Source organism: Prionailurus viverrinus, chromosome A2 (genome assembly GCF_022837055.1).
Source record: "Prionailurus viverrinus isolate Anna chromosome A2, UM_Priviv_1.0, whole genome shotgun sequence".
Classification (NCBI taxonomy): Eukaryota; Metazoa; Chordata; class Mammalia; order Carnivora; family Felidae; genus Prionailurus; species Prionailurus viverrinus.
In genome coordinates, this window is record NC_062562.1 from 46,808,745 (window position 1) to 46,824,353 (window position 15,609).

Here is a 15,609-nt window from a genome sequence, read left to right on the forward strand (position 1 = left end):
AAGTGGTTGATAATAAACAGTGAGAGGAGGAAAATTAGCAGTCATGTATATCAAGAAAATCACTAATATATCTTGAATTTTAAGGACAAGGCTAGAAGATTTTTACATTTGTACTGAAATAAAATATATGACATACCCCATACTCAGTCTCTGAGCTGAGAACAGAATCCTTCATGCTTTAAGAGTGAGCAGAAGAGGAGCCTCAAAAACTATTCCTAGGGCTTTGATTTCAAATCCTAATTAGTTGTACTTGGAAAATTAGTTCTAAGTACAGATCTTGGCACTTGTAATTGTGAGCTGACATTGAACTCACTTTATTTTAGACTTTGAAAGCAGATTAAATTCATGTTAAATTAAGTTTTTCTTCTCTCCTGTTGCTTTTTGAACGTAAATCTTGAAATAATTCATCAACACTGCCTCTCTGGCTTCTGGGAAAAGGGTCCATTCTCACACCTCAGTGACCAATGGTTGGTTTTCCTGAGCCTCCCAGTTTTCCACTGATGAAAATTTAAGCGGCTTAAATCTTTCCTACAAATTACCAGGTCATTTAAAAATAAATTGGGCTCATTTTAATCTAATTCCTAATGCACAACTGCCTGGGGAGTTATTTTCAGCTCCGTTCGTTGCAGTTGGCAATTATCATGCTCCTTTTAAAGAAAAGAAAAGTAACAGGACTATATTTTATCAGAATTACCAGTGATCTTTCAGAGCAACTCATATTTAAGCTAAGTAATGGGAGAAATGAAAGACAGAATAGGCAATGACATAGGCTTGAGAAGGCCCAGCCAAAAACAGAAATGGTGAGGGCATGTAGTCCAGGTGCTAATATTTTACTTTTTTGGGCCATGAAGATCCCAGGTCTGCGTATGACAACAATTAATGTAAATAATTGAAAAGACTTGATGATTTTCTACATCTGCCAATTCTGACTCCATGACTCTGAGACTGCCAGCAAAATTTTACTTTGAATATTCCTGTTTTCCAGAGGATAGGACTTGTGTGCTTAGTTACTGAAATGAACAGTGTAATTCAGTCATTGATTAAACCAGAGGGAATTGCTTCGACTCACAAACCTCAGATCACAAAATCAGAATTGATTTCCTCCTCCTCCTAGTTCTTTATATTGTAAGAGTGTGGGTATTACAAAAATCATTTCCACACTTCAGATGGAAATGTCTGTATCCAATACCCTGTGCAGGGTGTGTGGGTTCACTGGTTTAGAAGCACCTGCAAGGTGTAAATCAAAGATTGTGGGAATTCAAAAGAAGAAAAGATGTTGTCTGATTTGGGAAGGAGGAGGTTGAATATTATGAGTAGGCTTCATGGCAGAGGGGCTATTTGACAGGAAGGTGGATCACATTTAAGAAGGTAGGGATATGAGTGCATTAGACTTTTGGGATCAACAGTGGTGGAAGAGAGAGTAAACATTAGGTTTAGAGTTTGCTGGGAAATGTTTCAGACAGGGGGCTGGTGAGCAATATGTTTGGGCCAGATGGCAGAATGCTTGACCAAAGCATGTGGATTCTCTGCTCTGGGCAGCAAGGAACCATTGAAATAATTTGAAGAATAAAATACTGAATTACTAAAGACAACATTGGGAATGACTTTTATTCCTTCAAACCTTTGTGAACAGTTACCATAATGTTGTGTTGCCACTTTGGCATTTTAATGGCAAATATAAATTTCCCTCTCCCCCAATTTAGAACAGAAGGAGCTGTACTTCTAAAATAATATTGATATATGAGCTAACTTTCGACAAACATAAAAGACGATAATTAGCAAACGTGTTGATTCAAATTTAGGTTAAAAACACATGTATTTAAAAGTGGATACCTTACCATTTGGATGGCAAATAGCTAATAAAATCTCCTTCTATTTTGTTTAGGTACGACTAAATCTAATATTATTCTCCATATACCTTTGAGATGTTAATGATGACAATAATAATGATATTCTAATAATCTAAGTGCTTTACATGTAGAATTTTTTAAATCCTCACATCTCCATGAGGTAGCTGCCATTATTATCCCTATTCCATAGATGAAGGGAATGAGGTACAGAGAGCCTGAATAATGTGTTATAGGCCACACACCTCATGAGTGGCAGAGCTGGGATTTGACTTAGCATTTTGGCCCCAGAGTCCATAATCCTAACCACTTTTTTAGGCTGCCACTCCTAGCACAGTAGGGACATAGTCCAGGCTATGGGAACAAAGAAACTGAGACATAAGGAGTACAATGACTTAAACAAGGTCTTCTAGAAATGGGAAAATACAGGATTGCTAAATTTACTTGTGTTTTTTTTTTTAATTTTTTTTTCAAAGTTTTTATTTATTTTTGGGACAGAGAGAGACAGAGCATGAACGGGGGAGGGGCAGAGAGAGAGGGAGACACAGAATCGGAAACAGGCTCCAGGCTCTGAGCCATCAGCCCAGAGCCTGACGCGGGGCTCGAACTCACGGACCGCGAGATCGTGACCTGGCTGAAGTTGGACGCTTAACCGACTGCGCCACCCAGGAGCCCCTTTACTTGTGTTTTAAAACAATAGCTTGTGCCAACGAATGGCCCTTCTTGTGAATTGCAAAACTAGATTTTTTTTTTTTTTTTTATCTGTAGTGACCATCATTTCTTTGGAAATTTGGCTGAAGTTAGATTAAGTGGATGTTTGGCAGGATGCATGGACAGAGAGTTTGATGTATGCAAATCAGTGGCACACCCCAAGCAGGACAGCCTCCTTCAACCACAACAGTAACAAGAGAAGGATTTCCAAGTTCCTTTTCCAGGCCCGGACTAAGTATCCTCTGCAGTGGTCTTATCATACCCCAGATTAAATTTATAGCAAGGCTTTTTAAAACACATTGCCATTCATCTGTGTTTCTGTCTCTTCCTTTCTCAACCTTTAGTTTCTCAACCTTTAGTACTGTTGACATTTTGAGCTCGATAATTCTTTGCCACAGTGGGCTCTTTCTCTGTAATGTAGGATGTTTAGCTCCATCCCTGGCTTCTCCCACTACATGCCAATAGCATTACCCTAATCTTGATGATAACACTATAACCAGACATCACTGGTAACCTGGGGAGCAAATCATTCCCAGGTAAGACATACATTTTCTTCCTCTATGTTTAAGTATAGGCAGGGACTAGTTCCCTTCTGTAACTACTCTTAAGCCCTAGGGTATGCTCACTAGTAGGCTAGAACAGAAGTTGGTAACCTGGGATCCAGAATCTCTGGGTTTGCTAACTAGGGTCCATAATAACCTTGACATTATACACCACTGTTTTGTGTATGCAGCCTTTTCTCTGAAGTCCCTAGTTTTCAGAACATTCTCAAAGAGGTTTGTGGCATACTAGATTATTGAGAATATTGCCCTTGAGGGAGTGCTGTGGATTACATATCATAGAATTTTACCTTGGGTAGACTTCTTTCCCTCCCCCCCCTCTTTTCTTCCCACCCCCCAATTTAGGCTAACACACAGTGGTCACAATACTAATATTGGGCAGACATAAATTCCTAAGGATCAATCTTATACCCAAGGTAGTCCAGGCCTGCTTAAATGAGGAAAGTGTTGCTAAAGGAACCATTTGTGGTAGGGCATGTTCTCTAGGCTAGTAGTAGGGAAATATGGGCACTGGCCCTCTGATGGTGTGGTCAGGTGAATTAGCCCTTATGCCTCATGGGGTGAGGATTAGATCCCTCATCTTGGATGCTAGCCTCCTAGTAGTCCCTGGATTACCATAGGGAATAGCATTGGTTCCAAGGGGGAATTCTGAGCAGGATGAAGAAGCAGCCACTACAAATATTGTGTTTCCTGTCACTTATCTCTTGTTTCTAGTCCAAACTCCAAAGTTCTTAGACTAGGGGTGGTACACTTTTACATAAAGAGGAGGCTGAGGAGGTAGTATGTGTAAAAAATGAAACAAGATAAAATTCCAGAAATTGAAAAAGACAGGAGGTTAGTAGAAGTCTATAGATGACCATTCATCCTCAGGAAAGTCTTTTTCTTCAGAAATTAAAGATGTATGGGATCTCATACATCAGTTTCATTTTGCATTTGGGGGGGGTTAGAGTGGGGTAAGGAAATTTGGCTGTATCTTCTTTTTCTTTTGGTTTTGATTACTACTTCTAGCAATCTAAGGCTGTGATACTAAAATTTTTAAATTTTTATTATTTATTTATGTTTTTATTTATGTATTTATTTTTAATTTACATCCATGTTAGCATATAATGCAATAATGATTTCAGGAGTAGATTCTAGTGATTCATCCCCTATGTATAACACCCAGTGCTCAAATCATCAAGTGTCTTCCTTAATGCCCCTTACCCATTTAGCTCATCCTCCCACCTACAACCCCCTTCCTTGTTATATTATTTTTGCTTCCTTTCTCTTAGGTTCATCTGTTTTGTATCTTAATTTGACACGTGAGTGAAATCATTAAGATAGTTGTCTTTGACTAATTTCGTTTAGCATAATACCCTCTAGTTCCATCCACGTAGTTGCAAATGGCAAGATTTCATCCTTTTTGATTGACGAGTAATAGTCGATTGTGTATGTGCGTGCGTGTGTGTGTATACACAGCACATCTTCTTTATCCATTCATCTGTCAATGGACATTTGGGCTCTTTCCATAATTTGACTATTATCTATAGTGCTGCTATAGACATTGGGGTGCATGAGCCCCTTTGAAACAAAACACCTGTATAAAAAATAATCTCCCTTTGTACTCAACCATTTGGGATTTGGTTTTCTTTCATTTATCACTAAAGCATTTCTCATGGATCCACCTACTAACCTGCCAGTCTGGCTGATGCTATAATGTTGTTGGAATTGTTTTAAGTCCAACTGGTCCTTCTTTCTCTCGAAAAGGAATACATGGCCTTGGGCCTTGAGATAGACCTGGGTTCAACTCCTTATTTTTCTACGCATTAGTTATATTACTTGAGGAAAGATACTTAGCCCTCATTTTCTTCGTCTGTAAAATAAAAGAAATCTTACAGAGTTGTGAAGAGCATTAAATAAAATGATATTAAAATTGTTTAATAAAAGGTTTGTTCCTGGGGCACCTGGGTAGCTCAGTCGGTTGAGCGTTTGACTTCATCTCAGGTCATGATCTCATGGTTTGAGGGTTCAAATCCTGTGTTGGGTTCTGTGCTGATAGCTCAGAACCTGGAGTGCACTTCAGATTCTGTGTCTCCCTCTCTCTCTGCCCCTCCTCTGCTTGTGCTCTCTCTCTCTCTGTCTCTCTCTCTTAAAAATAAACATTAAAAAATTTAAAAATTAAATGTGGTGCCTAGGTGGCTGAGTTGGTTGAGGGTCCAACTTCGGCTCAGGTCATGATCTTGCAGTTTGGGAGTTCGAGCCCCGCATTGGGCTCTGTGCTGACAGCTTAGACCTGGAGCCTGCTTCAGATTTTGTGTCTCTCTGTCCCTGCTCCTCCTCCATTCATGATCCATCTGTAAAAAAATGAATAAACATTAAACAATTTTTTTTAATTAAAAAAAAGTTTGTTCCTTGCCCCATTCATTTGACACCGAGCCTCTCATTTTTTTCTTTAATACCCAAGACTTATCTCCACACATTAAAATAGAAATAAACAGGTATAGTTAAAGGTTTGCATTTAAGTGATACCATATATTCACGTAGTCTTACGTGAGCCTCTGCACAAATTTGTGAGACCAGAGTAGATAGCTTCATTTTATAGATGGGGAGATACAGACAAATGTCTTTGATCCACAGCTAGGAAGTGATAGAGCTGGGACTCAGATTCAGGTGCTCTGGGAATTCTATTTTTATTTTTAACTGCTCCATTAGCTCTCCCAAGTCAAGTAGGAAGAGCAGACCTATGTGGTGAAAAATGACTGAAACAGGCTTCTATCATCCAGAAAGGGCGAATGAAAAAAGTCAACCTGAGTGAGAGAAGTGAGACTGCAAGTTTGAAAAGTCAGAATTACCCAGTGGTGTCTCTGATGTGTTTGAAACCCTCTGGGAAAAGAGCACAAAGGAAAAGATTATTCCATATTAAAATTCTTCTGTTACTAAGTGGGGAGAAAGGACAAGAGAATTTCCTGTCATTTTTTGTCACTTCAGAAGGATTTCTTTTTAATTCCATTTGGTTGAATAGCTGGGTTAGAACCCCAGTAAAGGTATAGGCTCAGCAGCTTCTGGATGACAGTATCTTGGGGTCTTTGAGAAGTCACCAGCCCTTGATGTTCATGTTTCTTTTTCCTTGGCGTCTGCTCTACAGATAAGCTACCCTATAGGCTTCAGGGAAAATACCTAATAGGGAATCTGTATGGATTGTAAAAATCCCATCTTTTCTACAGGACTTTGTAACTGTAAAAACTTTGAGGGCACTTTTCCAGCTCTATTTTGTTGTGGGGGAAAACGGCATGCATGCAGAATTGCCTGCTCTATCAGAGGCAGACATATTGGAATGGTAGGTAGATAGTTTCCCAGGCAACATTACTGACCTGAAAGTGTAGTCCTCTGCTTGTTTTTACAGTCACACAAAGCACTGTTGGGAGACCTAGAGATGCAGGATATTTAAGCCCAGAATAAAATTGAAAGCATTATTGTCTTTACTTCAAAATAGAGTTTGAGAAATCCAACAGAATGCACAGCACTCTATTCATTAATATTTCCAACATCTTCTCATCTATTTCCTATTCTATTTAAGAAAACCATGGTCTCACAGTGGAGTGTGAATTCATAAATGGCAAGGATTTCTGTGACATACTTTCCAATGTTTTTTAAATCTATGGGATTTATTCACAAACACTGAGCTTTTTATTTTTCCTAGCAAAATCAGTACAACGCAAGGTGGGGAAGTAAAGCATTAGTGTTTGCTGCAGTAGAATAGCACTTCAATTTAATATTCAAGTGAGTCCAAGCTAAGTTCCATCTTTCTGGATTGGTCATATCAAGGTTTTAAAAGTTTGAAAACACAGTGAGATATTACCTATCTTTTTTCTTCCAAATCTGATGACTCTGTTTGACATTTGGGCTGCCATTTTGATAAACTCTTCATTATAAATCTTATAACCCTTCATTATAAATAGCCACGATGTGGCTATTGTTAATTCTGGACTGAATCTATATTTGGGAATGCCTTACAAATTTGCAGGCAACTTTCTTGATCATGTAATTACTAGGTCTTGGTAGCGTATTTCTTTTCATGTGATTTACATTATTACTACCTTTGTATACAGAGGCTAATGGTGGTTTCTAAGGCCACATGCAGAACTATTTTATTTGACTTCTAGAAGCTATCACATTTGAGAAAAATAACCTGTATCCATAAAGGTTACCTTTTGGGAAGGGGAAATTTAAAGTCTTATGTTTTATGGGAAGGTCGTATTAAATAATTTTGGGGGAGACCATGGACCACATGCCTTAGACCTTGAGGATCTAATGGCAGTTCTTTCCCTGTTGATTCCTTGGTGACTGGCAAACATAAAGCTAGAGAAAACTGCAGTTACTGCAGATGGTGTTCCTCTGCTGGCTGTGTCTCTGATGCCCAGATGTGACGGGGATACTAGTCTCGAGTTCTGTTTGTAGAATGTCTGTACCAAATTTTATTTAGTTGAACTGATTAATTAAAATACCAAGCAGGAAGCAGTCTCAGCAGCTTCCAGATCACAGTCTATTGATACCTCTTAGAAATCATTAATACGTGCTGTTCATATTCCTTTTGTCCCTGTCTACCACTCTACAGATGCAAATGATAAAATTCTGGGGAAATGCCTGGCAGAGTGGATTGTAAAGATTCTTCTTTTCTTTCTTTTTTTAAGTTTGTTTGTTTGTTTGTTTATTTATTTAGAGAGAGAGATATCCAGCAGGGGAGGGGCAGGAGGTGAGGGGGATGGACAGAGGATCCAGAGGATCCAAATCAGGCTCTGTGCTGAAAGCAGAGAGCCCAGTAGGGAGTTTGAACTCATGAAACATGAGATCATGACCTGGGCTGAGGTTGGATGCTTAACTGACTGAGTGACCCAGGTGCCCCAAGACCCATCTTTTCTAAAGAACTCTGCAAGTATAAAATTGTTGAGTGAACATTTGTCTTGGATAATGATAGAGTCCATAGAACTGATCCATAAATAATGGTGAAGGAATTGATGAATATCTAATTGTGCAGGGCATGTTTTTTCACATTATAAAATAATATAAAAGGCAACACTTATTTTCAGTGTGTTGGTCATCAGGTGGTTGTGGTGGGGACATTCCAAGAACCAGGAGCCAGTGCTAGCTGTTGGTTTGATGGTCATAAGTTTTATGAAGCAAAGAGCACATGAAGGGAAATACTGGGAAATAGGGGTGGTGAGTTAAGTTGGGGTTGAGTTTCAGAAGGCCTTGAATGAAGGATAAGTTAGGTATTAATTTCTATAGGTAATGAGGAGCTTTGGTGGCACTTACAATTTATAGGTGTTATTTTGGGAAGATTATTGAGGTCAAGGAGACTATGTTTTTTGGTGCTTACCTTGCATAGAGTCTTGCACATAGTAGAAATGTGAATATTAGGTGAATATGTGAATAAATGAAACTATTTTAGATGAGATAGGGGATTGGGCAGTTCTTGAAACATTCCATGGATGAGATGGAGGTTTGCGTTGGTGTGGAGGCAACTGGAATGGAATTGTCTAGAACATATAGAAGAAGCAGGGATTGATATTTGACGTGGAAATAAAGGAGAGAGAAGAACAAAGAAATAAATGAAAGAATGAAGGAGTATAAGGTTGAGAACCAGATTATGATACTGTATTATCCCATTTTACAGAAATGGGGGCTTAGAAAGAAGAGCATATTTGGGCTTAGACATGTGGCATTTTAGTCTATGACTCTGTTGACAGGCTGGCATAGATACACAGCACTGGTGGTCAGGTGAAGACCTTGCCTGAATGTGAGGTTCTCTGAAGAATGATGTTGGTTGAAATCAGGAGGTTGTAGTGTATACAGTTGACATAAACTTACAGTTCTGTGGTAACATTCAGTCCTAGTAGAAACAAGCTAATGGTGTAAGACCAATAATGTCAGTGTATGTTGAAGAGATGTATAGATATCATAGAACAGAGAGAAGAGGGAAGAGTGCCCATTCCTGGCTTTGGACTGCATAGGCATTATCTTTTCAGGGCAAAGTAGGGTAGCAGAAAGTTGGAATCCTATATCTTTGCATTCAAATCCCAAAATTACCATCTCCTGTGCTTTCTGAGAGGCCACAGCCTACTGATGAAGGGCATGGACTTGAGAACTGGAACAACCAGGTGCAGATCCTAGCTTTATCACTTACTAGCTGTAGAACCTACTATACTGGGTAGTTTCAAGGATTATTTAAGTCACTGTAGGACGTTGGGAAATCTGGCCGGCCAGAGGCGGAGGGAAGCAGCCATTGGGCCGCGGCACTGGCAGCGGGAGGCGGCAGGATGGTGAAACTGACGGCGGAGCTGATGGAGCAGGCGGCGCAGTATACCAACGCTGTGCGGGACCGTGAGCTGGACCTCCGGGGGTATAAAATTCCTGTCATTGAAAATCTAGGTGCTACCTTGGACCAGTTTGATGCTATTGATTTTTCTACAATGAAATCAGGAAACTGGATGGTTTTCCTTTGTTGAGAAGACTGAAAACATTATTAGTGAACGACAATAGAATCTGCCATATAGGTGAGGGACTTGATCAGGCTCTACCCTGCCTGACAGAGCTCATTCTCACCAACAACAGTCTCGTGGAACTGGGTGATCTGGACCCCTTGGCATCTCTCAAATCACTGACTTACCTAAGTATCCTAAGAAATCCTGTAACAGATAAGAAGCATTACAGACTGTATTGTAAAGTTCCGCAAGTCAGAGTACTGGATTTCCAGAAGGTGAAACTGAAAGAGCGTCAGGAAGCAGAGAAAATGTTCAAGGGCAAACGGGGTGCACAACTTGCAAAGGATATTGCCAGGAGAAGCAAAACTTTCAACCCAGGTGCCGATTTGCCGACTGACAAAAAGAAAGGTGGGCCGTCTCCAGGGGATGTAGAAGCCATCAAGAATTCTATAGCAAATGCGTCAACTCTGGCTGAAGTAGAGCGGCTGAAGGGCTTGCTGCAGTCTGGTCAGATACCTGGCAGGGAACGCAGATCAGGCCCCACTGATGACGGTGAAGAGGAGATGGAAGAAGACACGGTCACGAATGGGTCCTGAGCAAGATCGCCTGAGTATCTACAGGACGTGTAACATCCTCCTGGGACAAGTCCTGCTTTTTGAACTTGGAATAATAGCCTTGTTTGTGTAAGCAAAGTGGAGTTCATAAACATTGTTGAAATGCTTAAGACTGCTGCTGGTAATTTTGTAACATCATACATTTTGAAATCTAAATGCCAGTTTTCTACAAATAGTAAAAATACAAAGACATTCGCTGTGAAAAAGAAAAATAAGTTACTGTAAGTAAAGTATTAGGGCTTTTAAGTACTAGGTAGTAATAATAACCATCTTTATTTAGGGGAATCAATAGTTTGAATGATGTTTAACTTTGAGAGGACTCGGTATCCTGATCTGTACAAATGGAATTGATAAACCAAAAAGAAATCTGCTTACCTTTTTCCCAAGAGTGATGGATGTTTCATTGTAAGTGGGCTCGGGCTTTTGCTTTGTATGTTTACCTGGGGTTTTTCATGGCTTATTATACTTTACCCCTTGATAATCCATTTCTTTTCCCCAGACTCACTCCTGATAAGACAGTATCCAGATAAAATAGATGTTTTGACACCTCTAATATGAACGTCTGTAATGTGAACCCTCTGTCTCCAGTGTTAGGTTTGTTCTCTTGCACCTAAGACACACACATACACAAACAAGCAAACGTTAAAAAGACAATCAGCTCATGCAACTCAGAAGTCTGTGGGTCATTTTATCTCCTGATATGGCTGGATTTCGAAGCTCAAATGCTGTCATTGGGGCTCTATCACTTTCTTCATTTCTTGCCTCTTTCTGCTATTTTGGGGCTTCTAGATGAGATATATATCTTAGAATATCTGTTTATCAGCTCAAGGAAGGAATTCAAACTATCTCTATTTTGGTGACAAGCCTCACTCCTTAATCAGCCATTTTATTCAGATTAAAGGTGTGCTGTGATGGGCCTGACCTGGGTCACATGCCGTTTAGGTGGACAGATCCCAAGTCTGTAGGTAGCAGTCAAATAAAGTCTTCCGGGAAGTCTGGAAGGATACCTATTATAATCCATTATGTCTACTTAGATATCTACAAATGCAGGCTGGGAATGTTTCCCTCTCTGTGGTTGAATACAGAAACCACAGCAACATTTTTTTTTTTTTCCTGGCTTGGTTTCTTGTCCATTAAAACAAAACTGATGCAATATCTTCTAAAATCCAGTGTACCTAGAATAGTAAAAGGAATGCCAGGTTGTGGTTGAGTTAGGCACTGGGGCTTGGATGTCCAGAAACATTTGAGAACTGAGGCTGGTTAAAGTACTCAGAGGCAGGCTGTAGATTGCTTTCCCTAACTTTTCCAGGCACCATTAAGATCAGTAAATTGATGTTTCTGGCTAGTTTAATATCCTCATGTCTATGGGTTACATGCTTCCCAACATGTTTAATTTTTTTTTTCAACGTTTATTTATTTTTGGGACAGAGAGAGACAGAGTATGAACGGGGGAGGGGCAGAGAGAGAGGGAGACACAGAATTGGAAACAGGCTCCAGGCTCTGAGCCATCAGCCCAGAGCCCGACGCGGGGCTCGAACTCCCGGACTGCGAGATCGTGACCTGGCTGAAGTCGGACGCTTAACCGACTGCGCCACCCAGGCGCCCCCCAACATGTTTAATTTTAATTAATTTTAATTTTTCATGCGTAATTCCAAAACAGCAATAGTTCCTGTTTTAATTCTAAGGAATTAAAGCTGTTCCTTCCACTCCCCTCCTTTTCCTCCTGTTTCTTCCTCTTCTTTCTCTCTTCCTCTTCCTCTGCTTCCTGCTCTTTCTTCTTCAAGTATATTAGGTTAGCAGTGTTAATGTTAGTAATACTGCATTGCCTTGAGCACATGGTTCCGTCACCCTAAATTCTCCCCAGTCTCATTCTTTGTTCTGGATTTCAGATCCTTTGTGACTAATGTATTATTCACTATATTATTCTCACAGAGCAAGATGTATTATTTACAAGGTTGTAGGATTTCTGAAATTCCACAAGATTTCTTGTAAATTTGTAAAAAGCATGCTGGGCTAGACTAGTTTTCTGCCATACCACTTGCATCAGCATCTGATAGATGGACTCCTTTATTTGCTGGATGATGCTTTGTTTCCAATCCTTGCATATTCCAACAAGAGATATTTTTATGCTTTGTATACTAATATGACCTATCAATTCTTTCCCTCTGTAATTTCCAGAATTTATGGAATCAATGGCATTCAGCTATAAGCATCATAAACTAAATCAAACTGTACCTGGGAATTGTTGGCTTGAACTGTCTCCAGAAAAGCATACAAGATTTTATTTACCACTGGAGGGCAGTAGGGTGATGTATCCCAGACCTAAGAGTTTGTGAGCACTCCTATTTCTCTTACCTTGTGAAAAATGCTGGTTTTACAAGTTTTTAAAAAGGCTTATACCCTTTGTCATTGGGCTATGTTGGGGCTCAGACAGGCTAAGATGCTGCCTTTTCTAATTTCACTAATACTTTTGGTTTCCATAGCTAGTGGTGTGCTGGTAAATGTTTAACAACCAGCTGTCTGGGGGAAATGCCCTGATGTGCAGCATTTGCCAATTTCTGTGGTATAAATATTTCCATTGTAGCTGATTTGAAGCTACTGATTTGATATCACTGAATGCAGAGTCAGCAAGGCATGTTTACAAATCAGCACATAGAAGCATCTCCAGCACACCCCTGTTAGCTATGGTCACTTATCACTTATAGTCCATGCTGTTAGTTTTGTTTCCAGATGTACATGTCTTAACTGTTTTTCTAACAATCTAAAAGCCAGAGAATGCATGCCTAATTATTTTTGTCTCCCCACACTGCACCCAGCACAGTGTCTTAGACATTTTAACTTTGTCAGTAAAAACTTTCTGCTATAGAATAACATACATACAAAGCAATGAACAAATTTGCTGTGAATTAACAGTTGAGTTATAATGAAACCTTAGAATTACATACAATATAGCCAGCCCCTAGATCAAGGGACAATATGTCACCAGCATCCAGAAGCCTCCATGTACCTTCTCTAGCCATTAACTTTGTTCTGTCCTGAGTTCCACCTCCATACATTGGTTTCACCTATTTTTTTGAAATTTCATAATGGAACCAGATAGTATTCACTCTTTTCATATCTGCTTCTTTCACTCTCTATCATGTTGTGTGATTTATTCATTTGGTTGTAGTTAGTTTTACTTCATTTTTACCACTATGTATAGTATTCTATTGCATAAATATACTATCATTTATTATGCATTCTGTTGTTTTTTGGTTTTGTTTTTTAATTTAGGTATAATTGACAAAACATTATTTGAGTTTCAGGTGTGCAGCGTAATGATTCAATATTTGTATATACAGTAAATTGACTACCATAATAAATCCAGTTAACATCCATCACCATGATTACAGTTGTTTTGTGATGAGAATTTTCAAGATCCACTCTCTTGGTTGCTTTAAAGTATGTAATACAGTATTCTTAACTGTAGTCACCATGCTGTATATTACATCTGCATGGATTATATACTTTATAACTGAAAGTTTATTACTTTTGATACCCTTGCCCCATTTACCCACCTCCCAATCTCCTAACTCAAGCAATCACCTCTCTGTTCTATAGTCAGAAGGTTGGAGGTTTTTGTTGTTGTTGTTGTGGGTGTTTGTGTGTTTAGATTCCACATATAAGTAAAATCATAAGATATTTATCTTTTTCTGTCTGACTCATTCCACTTAGCAAAATGTCCTCAAGTTCTTTCTAGTTGTCACAAATGACAAGATTTCACTTTTTTATGGCTGAGTAATATTCTTGTGTGTGAATATATCTCACATTTTCTTTTATTGCTCATTGATTGATGGACATGTAGGTTGTTTCCATGACTTGGCTATTATAAATAATGCTGTAGTGAACATGGGGTTGCATATACCTTTTCAAGTAGGTGTTTTTGTTTTCTTCCAATAAATATCTAGAAGTACAATTTCTGGGTCATTTAGTAGTTCAGTTTTTAATGTTTTGAGGAACCTCCATACTCTTTTCCATAGTGGCTTTGCTGACTTACATTCTTACCAAAGTGCACAAAGTTTCCCTTTTCCTTACATCCTTGTCAACCTGATGTCTTGCCTTTTTGATAATAGCCATTCCAACAGGTATGAGATAATGTCTCACTATGGTTTTGATTTGCATTTCTCTGATGATTAGTGATGTTGATCATCTTTCATTTGTCTGTTGGCCATCTGTTGTCTTCTTTGGAAAAATGTCTACTCAGAGTCTCTGCTTATTTGTAAATAGAAATATTTCTTTCTTTGCTGTTGAACTGTGAGTGCTTTATATATTTTGGATATTAATCCTTATCAGATAAAATATGTGCAAAAATTTTCTCCCATTCAGTAGGTTGCCTTATTTTTTTGATGATTTCCTTTGCTGTGCAGAAATTTTTACTTTGTGGCAGTCCCACTTGTTTTTTTTTTTTTTTTTTTTTTTTTTTTTTTGCTTGTGTTGCCCTTGCTTTTGGTGCCAATTCAAATCATCCACAACAACATCAAAGAGCTTACCAGCTTTATTTTCTTCTAGGAGTTTTATGGTTTCAGGTCTTACATTAAAATCGTTAACCCATTTTTGGGTGCCTGGATGGCTTAGTCGGTTGAGCATCTGACTTTTGCTCAGGTCATGATCTTGCAATTTGTGAGTTTGCGCCCTGCATCTGGCTCTGTGCTGACACCTTGGAACCTAGAGCCTGCTTCGGATTCTGTGTCTCCCTCTCACTCTCTGCCCCTCCCCCGCTCACACTCTGTCTCTCAAAAATAAATAAACATTTAAAAATTAAAAATAAATAAAATCTTTGATCCATTTTGAGGTGTGTGTGTGTGTGTATTGCTAATTCTTGTTTTGAGATAGTAGTGTACTTTTATTCTGTTGCATGGGGTTGTCCAATTTATCCAACACTATTTACTGAAGAGACTTGATTTTTTACTCATTGTATATTCTTGGCTCCTTTAAATTAATTGACCATATATGGATAGGTTTATTTCTGGGCTTTCTATTCTATCCCATTGATCTATTTATCTTTATTTATTTATTTATTTGTCATATTATTTTTATTACTATAGTTTGATAGAGTTTGAAATTAGAGAACATAATGCTTTTAGTTTTGTTTTTTCTCAAGGTTGCTTTGGCTATTGGGGAGCTTTTTGGTTCCATACAAATTTTAAAATTTGTTCTATTTATGTGGAAAATGATACTCAACTTTTGATAGGGATTACAGTGAATCTGTAGATTTCTTTGGAATATGAACATTTTAACAATATCAGTTCTTTGAGTCCATTAGCACAGAATAATTCCACATTTATTTATGTCTTTTAAATTTCTTTCGTTAATATCTTTTAGTCTTTACCTCCTTAATTAAATTGTATCTTTTACTTTCTTACTTAAATTTATTCCT

The 15,609-nt window shown here is 38.6% G+C and overlaps 1 protein-coding gene across 1 annotated transcript; it reads left to right on the forward strand.

Moving 5' to 3' along the window:
* Positions 1-9,407: 9,407 nt before the first annotated feature.
* LOC125160408 (U2 small nuclear ribonucleoprotein A'-like) lies at positions 9,408-10,196 on the forward strand. The gene is given in 2 exon segments (XM_047849346.1): positions 9,408-9,562; positions 9,565-10,196. Coding segments are annotated over 2 exon segments (759 nt in total). The 5' UTR covers positions 9,408-9,414; the 3' UTR covers positions 10,176-10,196.
* Positions 10,197-15,609: the final 5,413 nt, after the last annotated feature.